This window comes from Passer domesticus, chromosome 4 (genome assembly GCF_036417665.1).
Source record: "Passer domesticus isolate bPasDom1 chromosome 4, bPasDom1.hap1, whole genome shotgun sequence".
NCBI lineage: Eukaryota > Metazoa > Chordata > Aves > Passeriformes > Passeridae > Passer > Passer domesticus.
Window position 1 is genome coordinate 16,673,526 of NC_087477.1, and position 20,146 is coordinate 16,693,671.

A 20,146-nucleotide genomic window follows, 5' to 3' on the forward strand; every position below is an offset into this window, starting at 1 on the left:
TTTAGTTTTGTAATTGTGTGTTGTTGTTCTACAGGTTCAGTGTTTAGTTTGGTATCATAACTTCTTGTAGAGGAATCAGCAGAATACAAATGTGGTAGCTTGAAGAGAAGACAGTCATTTTGAAAGTTACATGCGTTGATATATATTATAAATACAAATATTCCACATGTTCATGCAAAACATGATGTATTTGTGTAGAACCAGAGTGTCTAGCCAAGTGGTTAATGAAGTTAAGTAAGCACTGCCTTTCTTCCTAGGCCATCTTTTCACAGTTCCAGCACAGCAGAGAGAAAGCCCTCCCGTCAGATAACATGAGACATGCCCTCGCAGAAAGCTTCAAGGATGAGCAGCGTTTCCAGCTGGGATTCATGGATGATGCAGCAGAATGCTTTGTAAGTCTCTTCGTGAGAGTTGAGTAGAATTCTGTTAGTTCAGGGGTTTTGGTAGCTCCAGGCTCATGGGTAGGAATCAAATAACATAATTCTGCTGAGCTTCTTTATAACCGTTTAGGGCAACAGGCACATGGAGCAAGTGCCAGGTAAGGGGAATGGAGTACTCTTGCATTTGTTCCATACTTTCCTCCCTTAACTCTGTAGCTCAGACAGAGCAGGAGGTTGGTGAGGATTATGAACTCTGAGTCACTCTTAAAAATACTTTGATGGAGGGAAAGGTTATCTTCTCAGGAGAAGCACCTATGGATTTGAATACATTGTTTGTTCCTTGAAGTATTGGGTCACCAGCTATTGAAATACAGTTTGTTACAACTGGCCAGCTCATTGCTGAATTCTGCTGCAGAAGAGATTTCCATTATCTTACCCAAGAATGAACAAATACTTGAAGATCTTGCTGTAGTTACTTTCTACTTCAGTTACTTCTACTTCAGTTACTTTCTACTTCAGCCTTACTGAAAAACATAAGCCACTGCTGTGGCTTTTAAATGTGACTGCAGATGTCACAGAGCTCTGGTAAAGAGACCTTCCTAAGATCTCCTGTGTTAGACAATGAAAATGTTCACCTTGAAACACCTGCAGTATTACCCTTCAGACAAGGATTTGAGGGGCAGGAAATATCATTGCTGCTTCAGTTACTTTCAGCTTTGGACGTCCTTTGGGCGTATCCACAGATTAATTCCTACCTGCTAGGTGTTTCTTCACATACATAGGAAAATGCAGTGTAGAACTCCTGAAAGAGGCTGTTTGAGATCTTGCAGTCATGAAAGAGAGCCTCTTATCACTATTCCATCTACTCAAAATGCATTTGGACTCCTGAATGAATCATCTGTCTTATCTACCTGAATATATTCACTTCTTCCCATTACCTCTGGTATTTTTGGCAAAAGGAAAAAATGGCCTTGCTAATCCAGGGGACAAACTCATTGCAGCTGTAGTATTTTGGAGTCAAGGGGAATAGTTGAATTATTAAATTGTAATGTTCTTGATGTGTTCTGACTTCATCAGTTCAGTTTACATTTCTATTATTATTTCTTTTTAGGAAAATATCCTTGAGAGGATTCATTTCCACTTAGTGCCAAACAGTGAAACAGATATGTGCACTTCGAAATCCTGTATTTCTCACCAGAAGTTTGCGATGACGCTGTATGAGCAGGTCAGACCTTCATTTGAATGGTTTAACAAAACCTTGTTTTCTTTTTCCTTGGTAAATAAAAACAAAAGTTTGGTTTTTTGTTTTTTTTTTGGGTTTTTTTGTAGTGTGTGTGTGGCAGTTGTGGAGCATCATCAGATCCACTGCCTTTCACAGAATTTGTGCGTTACATTTCCACCACAGCCCTGTGGTAAGAGCTTTTATTCTTGTTACTCATTTCTCTATATACAGCCTTCTAATAATATGCAAAAATATACCAGGCTTTTAAGTGTTAAAAATTAATATGTACTTTTTTGGTTGCAACGTTCTTTTGAGATACTGTTCAAAAATAACATTTGTATTTCAAAAGCAAGATGTAGAGAGGGCTTGACAAAAAAAAATTTGTATTGCTACTGTTTACCACTGTGTGTCTTCTTTTTAGTTATACAGTAAAGTTAATTAAAATCTGTTACTCTTCAGAAAGGAGATCCATAGGTATGTAATTTATTTTTTGCAGTAATGAAGTAGAAAAAATGATGGAGAGACATGAACGTCTCAAGCCAGAAATGTTTGCGGAATTGCTGCAGGCAGCAAATACTGCTGATGACTACAGAAAGTGTCCTGTAAGTAAATAAAAATGTTACATGACTTTGGGATACAAGGGAGAACTTTTTCAGATGTTAAATCAGGCTAGAAGTATTCCTCTAAAACCAGGGTTATGTGTTGTGTTGCTGCTTCAGAGCAGTCAGCTTAGGGCAAAGAAAGCTCTTACACTTATGTTTTGTTGTTCCAGTTATAGGGATGTTTTAAGGTGGTGGTTGGATACAGAAGTTAAGCTGTAGTCTTCATCAAAGTATTGTTATGATGAAGAATGTTATCCTTAGGTTGTTAGGAACAAACTCCATAAGTAAATTTTGGGATTCAAGACTTTGCAGTTGTTTATTTTGAATTAATTCCTGTGTAGTGACTCACCTTTGGACTTCCAATTTTTAAATACTTTTGTTTTCCTTCCCATCATGGTGTTTGTTTCCTTTTTTCTAGAGTAATTGTGGTCAAAAAATAAAAATTCGTCGTGTTCTTATGAATTGTCCTGAGATTGTTACCATCGGTTTGGTCTGGGATTCAGAACACTCTGACCTGACAGAAGAGGTTATGCGGAATCTGGCAACACAACTTTATCTTCCAGGGGTATCTGACCTCAAACTTACTCTTTGCTTTTTCTAGAATTTAATTTTACCTTTTATTTTATGCTTATGTGAATATATAATAAATATATTTAATATAATAGAAATATTCATATGTATTTTTTATAAGCACGACTTAAATTGACATCAAGTTTATATATATATATATGAGGTTTATGTCTACTTTTACAGTTCTTGATAGTGCTCTGCTTGATGTAGTTTCTGTGAGATGAAAAGGTCCTGTTGAAAGTATTTTGTCCCTAAGTATAAAGATTAATCTAGGAGACTTTCTAGTTGAAAATCTAGGAATATAATTTTCAGTTTGAAATTTGTGGAATTATTCCAAAGCATTAATACTTTACTCCTTCAAACACAAAACCCCCCAAAAAAGTTAAAATAGACATAGTGAGTGCAAAAATCAGTATTTATGCTCAGGAAAAATTGTATAATACAGCAGGACATTAAGTAACAGATGCCTTGGTGAAATACTAGCAGTAGCTAGGGAGTGGAAGCTGTGTTTTACATGTGTTTTAAAATATGTAATCATTTTTACAGCTGTTTTATAGGGTTACAGATGAAAATGCCAAAAACAGTGAGCTTTTTCTGGTGGGAATGATTTGCTACACGAGCCGACATTACTGTGCCTTTGCCTTTCACACCAAGAGCTGCAAATGGGTGCTGTTTGATGATGCTAATGTAAAAGAGGTAAGATGATGTTCTGATTTTTAGCCCTTACAATTCTAGTTCTATCTTTTGGTTGCAATTTACTTAAACCACAGTGCTAAAATGTTGTAGCTTCGTGTACATTTGGAATTAGGCATTTGTTGTCTCTTGCTTAATAAATTACTCTTTCCATATTTGGGTTCAACAATGTTGATAAAGATTGGGGTTTTTGTTTTGTTGTTTTTTTCTCAGATTGGAACAAAATGGAAAGATGTGGTGTCCAGGTGCATTCGGTGTCACTTCCAGCCATTGCTGCTATTTTATGCTAACCCAGATGGCACAGCTGTGTCTCCAGAAGATGCACCAAAGCAGATTATTCACTGGTCTCAATGCAAAGCAGCAGGAGGAAATGGAGAAGACCTGGGTAATTAGAAATATGTTTGTTTTTTTTTATAACAGTATCAGCTGTATTTCTGAAATGGGCATTATAAAGGAAGAAAAAATGGATTGGCTACTTTGTTCTGAAATACTTTTATCAATCATTGTCCAAAGAGTCTCAAAAGAAAAGAGATTAGTGTGTATACTCAGTATTAGACCTGTTAATAAGGGGATACAAATTGAGACTAAAGGGTAATGAGAAAAAGAATCCAATCTTCTGGTTCTCTGATTTGTACTGCTGTCTCAGGTTGGCTTTTTAAATTTCACGCTATGCAAAACTTGCAAGGTACTTAAATAAAAGGCAGATTGAATTTGACATGCTATTCTTCACATCATGTGTAGCAAAAGAACATAGATTACTTCAGGGAGCTAAGAATTGAGGACCCTGTTTCACTGCAGGTTACCACTATAAATATGGCAGTATATAAAATATTACAGAACCTTATTGCCTGGTCTATTGAAATGTAGTGTGCTTTTGCTGATGTTTCTCTTCTGGCTTTTTAATCCAGAATGAAAAAGCTTTCTCTCTTTTTAATATTTTATATAGTGGAAATTTAAATTAGGAAGATTTTTATTTCTAAAGATGAATATGTTGTTTGATAGGATTTGAAAAGCATCCTGCTACTAAATCAGACCACATGAAAGAGAATGGAATTGGAGATTCCACTAATCAAAGGAGTAATAAAAAACTTCAGCCAGATAATCCAGCATTCAGTAGAAGCCATATTCAAGCAAGTGGTGGTAGAGGCCCAGGTGTGTATTCCCTACTACCACCCCCAAAAACCAAACCAGATATGTCTTATTACGAAGCATTTCAGTTGATTGCATTTCAGGTGGGTTCTAACATCAGGACTAGAACTATTTCTGAGGGGAAAAAAATTCCTTAATTGACTCAGTTGTTATTCAAAGATTTTCTTGATGTTTAAGTAATATCTGAGTATCTGCCACAGAATGTTAACTTTTCCAGAGAGCTGTAAATGCAGAATATTTATTACCCTTGTTATTCTTTAACTGAAGTGGCTCTTGAGGCCTTGTTCCATTTCTCAAACACTCTCAAGCTTTCCAGTGATGTTGCAGATTAAAAGGCACATTAGTGACCTGAGACCAAGGTGTGGCTCTGTTGGTCACTGGCTACTTGAGGGACCCTTTTCCCCAGCAATTCTGTGATATCAGCATGATTTGTAGTCCTGTATGTTAATGGACTTGATCTTATGGTTGGAAAGAAATCTCACGCTCTTAATTTGTGTCAAATATTAGTCAGTTTAAGTGGTCCTAACACTAAAAACTAAATCTTACTGTCCATTAATATGGTGGTGTGTTTTGGTGATGAATGACTTTTGAGCAAGGATGTTTGACAACAAGTATTTTTTTTCAGCCAAGTTAGGATACAGCGAGCAAAAGGACAGGCTAAAGGATTTATCCAGAGAGTGTGCCCAGAAAGCTGCTGACATGAAAAACTTCACATCTTTACGGAAAGATGTGGACAGAGGACCAAGGAAAGAGTCTGGGAGACAAAGAGGTACATTTTAAAAATATAACCAGAGAATCAATGGATTAAATAATTTTTAGCATCAATGCTGCTTGTGCAGATTTTTTCCCCTTTTAAGAGAACATACTGTAAGATCAGACTTTCCCAGTTTTCAGTATTCTAAGATACATACTGGATTTGTAGAGATACTGTAAGAAACATTGAACAATATCAGTTAAATGACTGCTTCCACCCTGGAAGTGTTCAAGGCCAGGTTAGATGGGGCTCTGAGCAACCTGGTGTGGTGGAAGGTGTCCTGCCTGTGGCAGGGCAGCTGGAACTTTGATGATCATTGAAGTCCATTCAAACACGAATCATTCTATGAAACATTAACAAGAACTGTAATGGAACTTTTTTTGTTTTTGTTCCTGTAAGACTTGATTGGGGAGGACCGTTCCAGTGCTAAGTCGGGGTCTCCTCCAGTTGGGAATGGACTGAGGCACTGCACGGATCAGCGGATCTACAGCAGCCAGGGAAGGGGCCCCTACAAGCACGACAGCCAGGCACCTCACCAGGCAAAGCTTTCTGCACATGTGCTTGGATCAAACAAAGCAGAACCTTCTCCTGCAGGGGAGAAACCAGTGACAAGGACTCGGACCGATGGCGTCACTGGCTACGACACGGACACCAGCCAAGACTCCAGGGACAAAGGAAGTATGAGGAGCAGGAGTAAAGGTTGGAAACCAATGCGAGAGACACTGAATGTAGACAGCATTTTCAGTGAGACTGAGAAAAAGCAACACAGCCCAAAGCACAAAGCAAACCTGAGTAGTAAATCTAAGCACGAAAAGGAGCGGGGCTTTAACCACTGGCCCAAGGAGAACCAAATGCAGAAAGGTTTAATGACTATATATGAAGATGAGACAAAACAGGATACAGGAAGTCGAAGTTCACTGGATTCTGAGGGAAAAGGGAATGCTGAAAAAAGCAAGGGATTTACAGAGAGAAAAATCCATGGTGATAACTGGCAAATTCAGAGGACAGAATCTGGGTATGAAAGCAGTGACCATATCAGCAACGGCTCTGCAAATCCAGACTCCCCTGTAATTGAAGGAATCAATACAGCAGATGCCAAGAATGTGAAGGACAGTGCTTCCTGCAGGTAATGCTAGTTCTCTTAGAGCTTGTATAGGTTGTATTTATGGAAAAAATAACCTGTTCTAATGTTTGTGTGTTCTTCAAAACCAAAACCACCCAGGAAAACATGCTTTGAAACTTGCTTGAAGTCAGGTATGTGGAAAGCTAAAGTGTATCTAGAAATAAGGGTGTGGGCAATTAAGTGTTCAATTTACCTTCACTCTGGTTCTCTTTGGGAGGCACTGAGCCAGTTACTGAGGCACTGAGCCAGAACTGCTAAGCCCTGCTGAGGGGCAGGGTGTGTTCATTTGTAGTAATTGCTACACTTCTTTACTTACAAGATTTTTAGACTGTGTGTAACTTTCTATCTGCTATGAAACAGTAGAGTGTCCACATTGATCACACCTGTAACATCGGTTCAGGCCCTGACAAGGAGATGGGAATGGCACTAGGTGAATCTTGGGTGCTATTACCAGTCATAGTGCAGAAATTCAGTTTTCTAGATCACCTCAGATATGTATTGAACACTTGGTAATTGATTGACCTGTCTGAAATAAATCATTGCTGAAAAGTGTGAAATTACTAAAACTTGTTGGGCTTGATGATCTCAAGAGGTCCATTCCAACTTAAATTTATGTGATGCTTGAAATAGGAAGTTATAATCCTTCCACATGCAGTTTTCAGTATTGTGTATCTCAAACTGTGTGTGGAATGTAGATCCTTCTAAAACCCATTCATTCTTCTTTCAAATCTTGTTTGTATCCATAAAATGGAAGAGCACGGTTGGGAGCCCAAGCCCAAATCTCTTTGATAGATCTGATTTGCTAGATCCAAACAAAATTTTCAGACATATACTTTCATGGCAACTTATTTCACAGGAAAAGAGAAAGGTCAAGGCCCTTTCATATCCTGCTATTTGCCATTCTCCCCTTTGTCCCATGCTTTCCCTCCCACCAAACTGTACAAAATCCCAGTATGCAAACACCTGATAGGCTTTTATTGGTTAATGACATAATTATGTATAAAGCTACTCCAGCTCATGGTTGTATTTTCAGTGTTTGATAGTTGCTCAAACAGTGATTTTGCACAGTTGAAATTGTCTCATTTTAAGCATGCCCAAGAGGCAATGGAGCACCCAGTTGTGTCATTTTGTGAGAGAGAAGAATATGGTAAATTTCAAATAGTGTAGTTCGTTAAGAGGCTGCTTATATTGTTGTTTAAAAAACAATGCCAAAGAAAGAGAGAAACGTATTTTATCAAAATACAACTGACTTCCTGGGACTTCCAGAAATGCTTTATATGACTGGTAATTTCAACTGGCTGGCAGTTTAACCTACTAGTTAAACTACTAGTACGTACTACTTCCCTGCTAACCTTTCAGACTCTGTCTCATAAACCCCCAAAAGTACAAATTAATTACTTGAAAGTTCTTTCAGAAAGTGGAAATTTTACTGTTTTCCATTCTTCATATTTCTTTCAGTATTTTTCTTGTTTTCCTGTCCTTTCAATAACAGGGTTTTTTTTTAAAGTGAACTTTTGCCCCCATGTATCTTCTCCCCTACCTTGCTTTTGTAAAAGGTAGAAATTGGCAGAGTTTGTTAGCTCCCTATCTGGATTAGTAATGCATGTTTTCTGCTTATCTAAACCAGCAAGATTTAGTAAATCCTGATTTTTTTTTCTCTCCTTTTGGGTTTGTAGCTGTGATCTTCCAGTTCTATTCCAGTTTGAGGGGGGAAAAATGAAATTAAAATCCCTATGAATGAGATACCAAGTGGCAATCACAACTTAGAATAATACTTGTTATCAAAACAAAGAATTAATGAATAGCAAATTATCAAATTAGGAAAACGGACAAGATGGAATGTTGGTTAACAGGTTACACTTACTTAAGATATTTATACCTACAAAGAAATTGGATTAGATGACCAGTGGTGTCTGTTGAACAGTTTCAATGCTGTAATCACATAGATGCTTCTTTTACAGTGAACAGAACTTGCCAACCAAAAAAGCTGACAGTGTGGTACATTCAGTACCCCAGCAGAACAGAAGCTTCCATGGTAAGAACCCATAGAAAAATTAAGTTTTCAAAAACTATTGTAGATATACCAGAATTTCTCTTCCCCCAGCCCCAAAACCCAAACATCCCTTACAGAGATGACATGGTAATTTGGTTCACTCCCTGTGGTTTCCCCAGAAGCTTTTCTAGGAGATTTCTTGGTGAATACTAAGCAAGACTTTTTTTTTAAAATGTCTGGGTGGACTGTGGCACCATTTGTTTTCCTCCTAGATATGAAGCAGTATCAGGAAGAAACACTTGTAATAAGGAAGTCTACTTCCTTTTACATACTAATATGTCTGCTGGGGTTTTATAAAGTTGATAAATGCCTTGGCTTATAAATATTATAGGTCAGCCTGAGGCCAGCCAAAATCATTATCTGCTGTTGTTGAAACAATGGGAGGGTGCTTGTACAAAGAGGGGCAATAAATATTAGGCCACTTCCTCAGGAAACATTTGATTTTTATAGATATCATACTTCTTTTCAAATAATGTATAGTATAGTTTCTCCTAGGACTTAAAGTGGGGGTGGGGGTATTGCCATGCCACTTCTACCTTTTCTGTCCTTATTCTAATTTATTTTTTAGTGCAGAAAGAGAACTAATTTTATATTTGTTTATTTTGACAATCCAAAACAAAGAAACAAAAAACCCAAGAAAAAAAATGAGTACCATGGAATGCAAAGATTTGATTTGCATGACATTTAATCTGCTTTAGTTCTGTACTATACCATTCTTATCAAACACAGCTGGATAGGAAAAAGGGGAAAAAACACAGTGAAAAATACTTAAAATTCTATTTAGGAATTAAAAATGAGTGGGCTAAAGCAATGAATTGTTCTCTGGAGAGAGTACTTAAGAATACTTAAAGCTTTCAACATGCATCCTACATTTTCTTTTAAAAAGTATAGTGATTTCATGTGACTCTCCAAGATATCCTAAAGAAATTGACGATAGGATCCCACCTATTCAATTATTCTAATTCAGTAACTAATTGTTAAATAGGTTTTTATTAAAAAAACGCATGTATTGAGCTCCATTTTGGAAAATAATACTTCTAATGGAAGTGATCCATGGACCAAAAAGAGATCTGAAGAATTTGATAATTTTACATTTATGTGAGGTTAAGAATTTATTGGGACTCAGTTTTGGGCCTGTCAAAAACTGTGTCAGGACACCTTTAGAAGGGACAACAGCAGTCACTTACAGGTATCAGTTGTGTTACCTTGTGTTCCATCTCTGAATACGATGAACGAAACATGGATTGGTAGGTAAATACCAGAAAATAGGACTTTAAAAAACAAGTGCTCAGTCCTTTCTGAGAGAGGAATGAAATGTAAGAAATCTGTGTTAGGCTCTCACGGCAACTCCAAAAAAAATACGAGTGGTTTTCTTGTGTGGAAAACTTCTTATGGAAATAATGTTGGACTTCTAATTATGCCCACCATTTGTATAATTGTGCTTTACCAGCTCCTTGTTTTTTACTGGAGCTGAATGAGGCTACTGTTCAGCACTTGAGGCATTCTGTCCCTGACTTAACAAAAATAAACTCACTGTCAGAACATTATAAAGATGGAAACACTGGATCACACAGTAATTAGGAGAGCAAGTGGCTGCTCCTTACATGGGCAGTAAGTAGTGGATAACTGTAGTACTGAAGCAAAGGTCCCACAAAGCCAGTCCCTAAATTGTGTGGTCACATTTTGGCAGGAAAATGTGAATATTGAGTAAGCAGAGGTAATATCCATGATTTATATTAATCCCTTTGTGTTTATGAAGTTTGAACTTGGTGAGCTGAGGAGGCAAAATTTTTTTTGAGCACAAAGAACCTGAGACATGAGCAGTGTGAGTGCAAAATTTCCAACCTCCTGTTCTGCAAGTTAAAGAAAGATTACTAATTTTCATGGTTTTTTTCCCATTGTGTTTTAATGGTTTTCCCATTGTTCAGTTCAATAGCATGAGACAACTCAAACTGAAATCTAGAATCATTTTGAAGGTGTGGTTAGTATGTGAAGAAGAATCCAAATTGCCATTGCTTATGTGTCACTTCAGAAAACTCCACAAACCAACCACAACTGAAAAAGACAGCTCATATGCTTAGGAAAACTGTACATTTATAGTAATAATTTAAAACATGCAACTGCTCTTAAGGAAATCCAGTTCTTACCCTTGTGGTGCAGTCAATGTACATTAATGTCAAGTTTAAAGAAATGAGTAGAGAATTAAAGCTTTGTGGCTACTTAGTTTACTTACCATGAAAGAGAAACAAATAAAGGTTTGACTGGAGTGTCTTTAAATGATAAAATAAAGATACCTATGAAAGGTTTTGCAACTGAATGTTGCTCTAAAAGTAAAGTTTCTAAAATAGAAGGATTTTAAAAACTTTTTTAAAAAGATGACTGCTCACTGTATTTCAGAAACAGTACTCCCATTTTGGATAAGTTATAACATACTTACTTCTTTGACTGAGAGGCTGTGATTCCACATTTCAAAAACTTCCAATAAGTTTGCCTTTTATTTCAACTGAATACAGAAAGTGTCTGGGCTAAGAGAGATGAATTTGCCCACAGATATTTGTTACAATAAGTATTCTACTTTGTTGCTGGGTTTTTTATTGACAACTTAGGAAATCTTAAAAAAAATTCCAGGAAATATGCAGTTAAAACCCATAACGAGGAAGTAGAATTGAATGTGGAGTTGAGCTTTTGTTGGAGGCTTTTGTAAGGGTTTTGTATTTATTTTCTTTTGGGATTTGTATTTATTTTCATTTGGGATTTTTTCCCCACAGAACCAGGACTTGGTAGATTTTTGCACATGTTCTGCATAAATGGAGATCTGTCAGACAAGACCTGGCCGGTCCTACCTGTGGGATTAGTCCTACCTGTAGAATGGATGTTAATCTCTTGAAAATCTTGATTGACTACCCAGATGTGAAAATAGATGTCTGTAAATCTTAAAAGCAGACCGGTTTACATGTCAGAACACAATTACCTTTCATTTATTGCTCACTCTTAATGACTCATTGATAAGGATGCCGGGCTCCAGCTGAGCAGGGCTCGTGTGTCCCATATTTAGGTTTGCAGAGAACGTAGAGCCAAAATTCCCAATCGAGCCGGCGTCTGGTTTTAACCGTGCATGGCTGTCCTGTCAGCAGGAGGGAAAAGAACACATCTATTTTTAAGCTCGCTGGAATTCCGCGGGCAGGGAGCACCTGGCGCGGCTGGATGTGCCCGAGGAGGCGCTCGCTGGCCTCTGCTGCCGCCTCCCGGCTCCTCCGGGAGTGGGGCTTGGAGGGAAAATCATCGCAGCCTGCAGCAGAAGGAATGTTTGTGTGTGAAATGTTACCTCCCTGCTGCTTAGCTCACTGTTGGGCACCTCCGTGGCACACAGGCGCTTTTGAAAGGTTAATTACTTGTCCCTTGCATGGGCTCATTCAGTAAGAATATTTTCCCATAAATATTATTTTTAAGGTTGTGGTATTGTTTATTGTGACCTTTTTATCACTTATTTTCCATTGCTGTGTGCTGCTTTTAGCCTCTACTACCTACGTTTTCCATCAAAGACTTCATGTCTTTAGTCTCACATCACCTAAACATAGGGCAGATATTGACCCTCAAAACGAGCATCCCCAAACAGCAACACTCCAAGTTTTCACTTTAGTTCTGCTCTGCTGTTGGGGTTTTAGCTCACATGTTCATGAGTTTAAAGTCCCAAAACTTTAAATATTTAAACTTAAGGAAATAACAAGTGAAATAGGTGTAGCAGTTATGAGTGTAGTCTGTACACAGACAAAATAAGCCATTGTATTAATAATTGCAATGATAAAAATAAGAAGCCATTCCTTTGAGTGGCTTCAGAGCAGGTGACTGATATTAATGGGCTAATCATGGCATTAGGAAGACTTGGAGTGTCTCTAAACAAAGAGGCTGCTGCTTGTCACTTGCCAAGTGAGTGTTTTTGCTGTGGTGTTGACACGAATACTTCAATGCTTCCTTTATTTCCTGCTCACTAGGAGCTGCCTTGTTCAGAAACTGTGCATTTTCAGGGAATGATTCTTTGCCTGGGAATAAAAGGAGCTTCTGGAGTGGGAGTGCAGTAGTGCTGGCCCAGGCACCCAGTGCTGTGTGTCTGGGGCACGTGGGTGACAGTGTCTCTGTGAGCCTTACAGCCTGCTCTAGGGTTTCAGCTGTTAAAACCCACAAAAAACAGAACAACCTAAACCAGCCACCATCTGCTGCATTAATTCTATTTAATTATTGTAACACAAAATGAATTTTTAGAAGTTAATAGTTCTTATTTTGTCATTTAAATTACTTTGATGTTTGAATAAACACCCTTTTAAGAAAAGCTTCCTTTCAAACTTTGCTTTTAGCCAGATTAAATATTAAGGTGATCTTGAAAGCATGTCTATGGGACTCAAAAATTGTGATAATTACCTATTGGTTATTTTGATTAATCTCAACTCTTGAAAGAGATTGTCCTGCTGTATTTCGTTTGTTTCTGTAATGTCTGAGGAATTGGACTGTACATCTGTTAATTTTGAAATATTTCCTTTTCTAGCCCCAGATTTGAGGAAAGACCAGATCAATCCTGAAGTTAACTACAGACCTCATCCTCATGTTGGTTTCCCAACAGAATTACATTTGCAGGTGCCCAGTCCTCCAGTAAAGAGGTAACCAGTACTGGCATCTTCCTCTGTAATAGTTTAAGAAATACTGATTTTTGTTATGTTACAATGGTCAATATTAAGCATTGATAAGTTAAGGCACTCAATATTTAAATTTTGCATAATTGATGGGTCTAAATTCTCTCTGTCTTTAATTTTGATGCTGACAGTGTCACCAAATAGCTTAGATGGTTTGAAACCATCTTACCAGAAAGAGAGGACTTTAACATTTTACTGTTTGGAATTATATGCAACATGCAGTGATTAACCAATTTGTGGTTAGTGCAGTCACCCCATAAAGCTTTGAAAGGTTTGTCTGGAAGGGGGGGAAGAATTAATTTGTGTTTAGAAACTACTGCTGTATCTTGTTGTTTCTAATATGAACTCTAAGAACTCAGTATCTCCTAAAAATGAAGAATGTAAATACAAATGTATCAACTTAAAGTAGCATCCAGTATTTGAAAAATGGATGTATCAGAGTCACAAGGATATTTAGAAGAGAGCAGAGGTCATATTTGACCTAGTCTTGAATGTTGAAGGAATTTATCTTACTTTCTTGGGGCACACTTACATTTCAAATGAAAGAAATTCTGGAGTAATTTAATACAACTCCAACTCCAAGGGCTGTATCCTATTGAACACATCCTAACTCTCTTGTCAGTTTGAGTATTTCAGCAGTTTTACCAAAGCTGTATTTGAAAAAACCCCTGGTATTTGAGTCTTTTCATGTGTTTTTATGGGTACTCACATCCTGTGTGGTTTTGTATTTTAGAGCTGAAATGCCTGAGCCGAACAGGAAATTTTTCCCATCATCAGCTCTCCAGCCAGCTGTCAAAGAGATTGTGAAGTCAGACAGCAGGAGCAAGGCAAACGAGCCGAACCCCTGCGAGTGGCTTCACGCAGAGAGGCTGGAGAAGCTGAACGTGCCCCTGTACTGCGCGGACAGTGTGCCCCACCCCTTCCCAGACAATGCCTGTGGCAGGAGGCCCATCCACAGCGACTTTCCCCCCCCAGCCCAGCCGCAGTCCCACCACACGAGAAGTCTGGCCCACCACACTCCGGGTGCCAAGGTGGGGCTGGTGCCCTGCGTGCCTCAGGGCCTGCCGGAAAGGCCGGCGGTGCCGCCCGCCCCTCCCGCTGAGCACTCGGGGCTCCGGAGGGCGGATCCCCTCTGGGTGCCTGAAGCCGTGTACCAGAACATTCCTCCCCCCTTACCCCCGAAGAAATACGCTCTGAGCACTTTGGCAGGATCAGAGAATAACTCGGTAGCAGAGGTGAAATCGACGGAAGCGTTGCGAAATAGTCCATTAAGGCAAACAGGTGCACCTTCAAAACCCGCAGCAGAAGCAAGCGCGGTTCCAGCTGAACAAAGGCTTAAAGAGCCCTTTCCAGGGAACGAAGTGTTCGTTCACAAACCGGATTCTCCGCCTCGCTTATCAGTTAATGAGTTCTGGACCGTGTCTGAGAACATGCTGAAGAAAGGATCTCGTCACACGGGACCCAGCCCTGCCTGTGCAGATGGGAACGACAGCGTGTCCCTGACCACTTACTTCTCCGTAGACAGCTGCATGACTGACACCTACAGGCTGAAGTACCACCAGAGACCCAAGCTGTATTTCACAGAGAGTGGAAGCTTCCACAAGGAGAAGCATTCTTCAGCGGCTGCAGTAGATCTGAATGCCACATACCCCGCCACTCTAGAGCCCAGGCATCCCATCCCTGAACAGAGGTACAAGGCAAATGCAGAAGGAATACACTGCAGTCGATAGATTCTCCAAGAAGCCCACACCTGGACCTGACTTCAGCATTTCCTCTAGTCTGTAAAGGGACACAACCTCAAATCTCTGTGTGTGTGTGATGACCAGGTACCCAGCTGACTGCACTTGCTTGGGAGCTGTGACTGTTCAAACAAATATGCAAATAGAGGCAACGAGAAGAGGTGCTAAACTTGTGGTTCTTGGATTTGTTACTCTAGTTGCCTTAATGCTTACCTCTGTTACTCAGCTTGTCCTCTTCAGTTTGTATTCCGTGTGGTCCCTTGGGGCGTGCACACCCTGCAGCAGCAGGATCAGCTGGATGTTACTAACTCTGCGAGATGTGGCTAGCTGCAGTGTGAGAAGTGCTCCTTCAGACTGTGGTCACTGTTCTTACACTAACAAAAGGGATAAGCATGCTACCACAACTAATGCAGTACATGAAGTCATAACAGAGCAGTATTTATCCTCAGAGGTAGCAGGAGGTGACATGGTTTTTTCAAGCCATGTCTCCCAGTCTGTGCTTTCACAAACCTTCAAGTGTCTTTAATGCAAGTTTACCCAGAGGATTTATTTTTTATTTGAAAAGCCTTAATAATAATACTCCTTTAAAAACCGTTTTGGTTTGTAAGTGTTAAATTAGACTTTCAAAGGGAATTGAAGTAAACTGCAGTAATGCTTTCCTATTAATACCTCTGCTCTGTTAGTGTACGTTTTTAAACACATTTATCAGATTTGTTCATCCTTTAAGCTGTATACTTTAACTTATTAAATTTAACTTAACAAGTTACAAACCAGTATAACAGAATAGGATGCTAATTTTAAATAGAGTTATGCAAGTATGAGAGATGAATTTTGTAACATTTTAGAAGTACTTACTTTCAGTTCTGACTTATCCTACAATTGCATGCAAAGTCAATGCTGCTATTTATTAAACTCCCCCTTTTTTCCAGCTTTGACCTTTTGGTTCATGGGGATCACACATTTGATTTTTTTTCTCGAATTTTTTTTTTACTAACATGTTTTCCCATTTGGATCAGTCCTATACATGGATATGGTCTGCATTGGCAGGTCAGGCTGAATGTGCAGCCACGCTGGTGGCTAAGGGGGCATGGAAAGAAGAGCTTCCTCCTTCTCTGCTCTGTCACTCTGTATCCAGTTTTGGCAGCTCTGGAATTTACCTTGTCTTTTGTTAACCTGACTTCTCTCAGTAACAAGGAGGAAGATTTATTTGGCTTTTATCTGGTTAGTTAAATCAATGCACAGAACCATCTACTGAGTGCTGAGGCAGCATAGCAAAGCCTGGCACAACCTAAACAGGTAAAATTTTTCCATTATTCACATTGGAGTGTTAACTTGGGGTGCTGCTGATTACACCTAAACATCAATGCCTTTTATTATGAAAATAATACATCAGAAAAGCTTTTTTTTTTCATGTTTATAACCTTATGTACATGTGTTTAGTGCTTCAACCAAATGATGGCAATTGTTTAGCACAATTATCCAAGGCAAACATTTAAACAGTAGCTTTGGTTATTCTGTGGCAAGGTCAGGTTTTTTTTTCTTTTAAGTAACACGTACCTTACAGTAGAACTGGAACATTATATATATGCAACAAACCAGGTATCTCAGATTAACCTTTCTACCTTCTTGATCAAAATCTGTTGTAGCACTTGGGGGAAAAAATGAATTCTAGAATTTATAGTGAAAATGCTATGCATGTTTCTGTATGGCTGCTAATAAACAGCAACATAATCAAAGATCCTTTTGTAGGAAAATTGACTACAGAAGAACACTAAAAATGTAAGAACTTGGGTGATTCCTATTGTAATATTTTTAAGAGAGATTTCAGAACCTGTAAATCAAACTTTTCTAGTTCATCTAGCCATGTTACACAATATACATAGCCAGTTAAGTACAACTGTCCTCTAATACCTATGTAAAAACCATGATTATTGGAATTTGTAAATAATGTATAATTTGTAAAATTATGTTTTTCAAAAAACAAAAAAAAATCTTGTATTTGAAATGACAGTATTTTTATGTATGGATAGCACAGCAACAACTGTGAATGATGTTAGAACACTTATTTTTAAACATGCATAGCAATGTTGATACTTGTGTACCACAAGCAATATGAATGCCTCTGACTGATACCAATGAACTCTGCTCCCAGTAAGCACAACTGGTGCACTCCTCTCTGAACAGCTGCAGTAACTTAGGTGTACTTCAGTTTCCTTGCTTAGCTTGGAGCAATCTCACCCGACAGTTTCCTCTGTGACCCACGTTTACCAGCTATTTCATGGTTAAACAGACAGCTAATCAAGGCACCTTCATTTTTATATTTGCCTCTGCACTCCATGTATGTATGTATGTAATATTTGCTAACTAATATGTGATAACTCGTTTGAACTTACCTAGGGTGCCTATTTATTTTTTTATAAATGTCCCCCCAGCTATAGATTTGTATAAGAGCCTAGAGAATTTTTGTAACAGTAAAGATATTAACGAGTCTTGTAATTAATATATTTTTCAGTCTTTAGAATTATTTACTTGCAAAGTTCTACTTGTTCAAAACATCAAGATAAAAATTTAAAATCTTTGTTGTCTGTTCTTTTTGTGTTTCGTGTTTAAGAAAAAAGGTTGGCTTTCCAGAACTACATTTTTAACACAACACATAATGCTGCTAACTGATGGTTGAAAGTTTTTGGTGAGATGGTGGTTTGGTTATCTTTTCTGAACAGTAAAATTCATGTTCTGAAGTATTTGTTCATAAAGCTATTAAATAGTTTAAACTTTTCAAACAGCTATGAAATGCATAAAGCCATTTTTATACCATAATCCCACAGACCTGGTGACAAGTGATTGACAGATACACAATCTACCTTACTATCTTTACTAGGGATAAGCAGAATTTACCTGGATCTCTGTACTTAGGAGCTCCATGTGCCTATGGAACAGCTGGAGCCCACAGCAGCACTTTGTTAGCTCTTAACTCTTCCTAGATAAGCAAAACCTTTAATGTCAGATCTGGTTGAAGGAAAAAACTAAATCAGTTGAAGATATCTTGAAATTCTATTTACTAAGCCTTTAAATCTCACCTGTCTTCCTTATCAAAAATAAATGGAGTAACATTACAGTCTTTTAGTTCACTGGGGCTTTCACTTGTGATATCATGCCTGAAGGGGGTTAAAAAAAGGTAGTGAAGGTAGTGAGCTTGTCTGTAATGGCCTCATTGAAAAACTGGAATGGCCAGTGTGGTGTTTGTGAGAATGCAGGGTTCCTGTGCACCTTGAGTCAAGATCCCTGAACCCACTCTGCTCTCACAGGTGCCAGCTGCCACGATGATAAATGCCAGCAGGGCACAGCAGCTCTGTTCTTACAGCACAGGGCTGACACATGAAACAAACCACTGCCAAGAGCAAAGCTGCCTTCACAATGGAATAAAAATAAAAGGAAAGAGCAGCTGTCTATTTTTGCATCCCCAATCCTATTTAACCTCATCCTGGTCCATTTTCATTTATTGTGTGGGAAGACACTGAACCACTCTGTGGTTCCAAGTCTCTGCAATCCAGTTATTTTGTTACATGTACTTCTGAAAAAAAAAAACAAACAAAACAGCCACCAAGCATGGATTGTACTTCTCAGAAATAGAAATTTGTATTCCCAAGGGAAAAATGCTAAAGTAAACTGAACACCCTTCATCCAAAGCTTGCAAACTGTCTTCCCCCAACCCAGCCCTGGCAAAAAGCTCACTCCATGTGCTCAGCTTCTGTTTCCTTCTCCAAAGACTGCAAGAGACTCCTCCCTTTAATACAAGTTTGAAAGTCTCCTTCTAGTGAGACAGAGGAAATTGATGTTGAAACCTTTTAATTACCTGTCACTGTCTACTTATACCATCCATGGGTGGTGAGGAGGAGGAGGAGGGATCTTTATGTGTCATCTGCCAGTGACTCAAGGCTGCTCTTGTAAGCTCCTCCTTCACAGTTTCAGCAAGGCAATCAGAACCTGATTTATCTTAATCAGTAAGTGAGGACAGGACACTGCTGCTGGGTTAAACACTGACATGTTTATATATGTATATATTTATATCAATAAATACTGAGTCTGAGAGTGCTCAGTAACTGCTGAAGGTAAAGAAAGAAAAAACAGAGAAAGGTATAATAAGAAACCCAACCAGCATCAACCCATCAGAATTAGCTTTTTGGAAGCAGAACAGCTGGCCAAGCTTCATCTGTTGAGGGAACAGGTCTGAGCCATATCTTCAGTGTACACGAGAGCTGGGTTTTACTCTCAGCCCCTCTGCAGGGTGTCCTTTCAGCGCATACTTCCATTTCTGCCCAACAAACCCCCAGGCACGATCACAAGGCACGCTCAGCCTGTGCTGCGGGAGCTCTAAGGCACAGCCCAGGACACCGGCAGGACCCGAGCAGTGACACTTGTGACACAGAGACGGATCAGGGTACAGTACAAAACCGTGCCTCCTCAAGTGGAGTCGTGTTCCCCGCTGCTTATCCCGCACGGACGCTCCCGCTCTTCCACTGCCTGTGTTCAGAAGGTGCGAAATAGGTGAGAATTCCCCCGCCGGCCCTGGCCCTGCGGGGAACAGGAAAGGGCTGGTTACGTTCCACAGCCCGTCCGGACACACTGACATGTCAGGAGCATCAGTCACACCTCCCGAACAAAGAGCGGATAATGAACCTCTCGAACAAATCAATAAAGCTGGCGGTGGTTGGGAATCAGCTCCCAGTTTCCTGAGAGGCATTTGCGCTCCCGAGGCCGTGTGAGGCGGGGCTGTGGGAACGCCAAGGCTGCTCCCAGGGTCCCGCTCCTCCAGGCGACACAGTCCCTCAGGGCCCACCGACCGACAGACGGACAGACCGCCCCCCGAACGCCGCTCCTCACCTGGGCCGCGCCCTCAGGGCAGCAAGTAGATAAGCAGGAAAAGCGCCAGATCGAAGAGGATAAAGAGCCACAGGTCCAGCCAGTAGGACTGTCCCGACAGGGACCGTGACATCACCCGCCCACCATCGTCCTGCTCCCGCTCCCGCTCCCGTTCCGGCCGCTCCGGCTCCCGCGGCCGCCGCCGCGCCGCCGCCTCCATCCCGGCGGAAAGCTGCAGGGCGGCGGCGCCACCGCGCAGGCGCCAGCGGCTCTTCCGGGTGCGGCGCCAATGAGAACGGAGCGCACGTACCGCGGC

General features: G+C 39.8%; 1 protein-coding gene and 1 long non-coding RNA gene across 3 annotated transcripts in view; one reads left to right on the forward strand and one right to left on the reverse strand.

Annotated features, from left to right (window-relative positions):
- The window catches only part of USP53 (ubiquitin specific peptidase 53), a 28,447-nt gene extending 10,899 nt beyond the window's left edge, over nt 1–17,548 (forward strand). The window contains exons 4-16 of the mRNA XM_064416365.1: nt 258–392; nt 1,492–1,605; nt 1,710–1,792; nt 2,099–2,204; nt 2,623–2,769; nt 3,321–3,470; nt 3,681–3,852; nt 4,470–4,619; nt 5,242–5,385; nt 5,770–6,496; nt 8,455–8,528; nt 13,087–13,198; nt 13,965–17,548. Coding sequence (XP_064272435.1) covers nt 258–392; nt 1,492–1,605; nt 1,710–1,792; nt 2,099–2,204; nt 2,623–2,769; nt 3,321–3,470; nt 3,681–3,852; nt 4,470–4,619; nt 5,242–5,385; nt 5,770–6,496; nt 8,455–8,528; nt 13,087–13,198; nt 13,965–14,961 — 3,111 coding nt within the window. The 3' untranslated portion in view covers nt 14,962–17,548. The remainder of the gene's footprint in view (nt 1–257; nt 393–1,491; nt 1,606–1,709; nt 1,793–2,098; nt 2,205–2,622; nt 2,770–3,320; nt 3,471–3,680; nt 3,853–4,469; nt 4,620–5,241; nt 5,386–5,769; nt 6,497–8,454; nt 8,529–13,086; nt 13,199–13,964) is intronic.
- Nucleotides 11,495–20,104, reverse strand: LOC135298606 (uncharacterized). 2 transcript variants are annotated; one of them, XR_010360631.1, is made up of 3 exons: nt 19,852–20,104; nt 15,184–19,542; nt 11,495–11,670 (listed from the first exon to the last, which is right to left on the reverse strand). It is a non-coding gene; the product is annotated as an uncharacterized LOC135298606 (long non-coding RNA). The 2 variants fall into 2 exon arrangements; XR_010360630.1 differs by lacking the exon at nt 11,495–11,670 and having other exon boundaries at nt 17,492–17,976; nt 18,824–19,542; nt 19,852–20,085.
- Nucleotides 20,105–20,146: the final 42 nt, after the last annotated feature.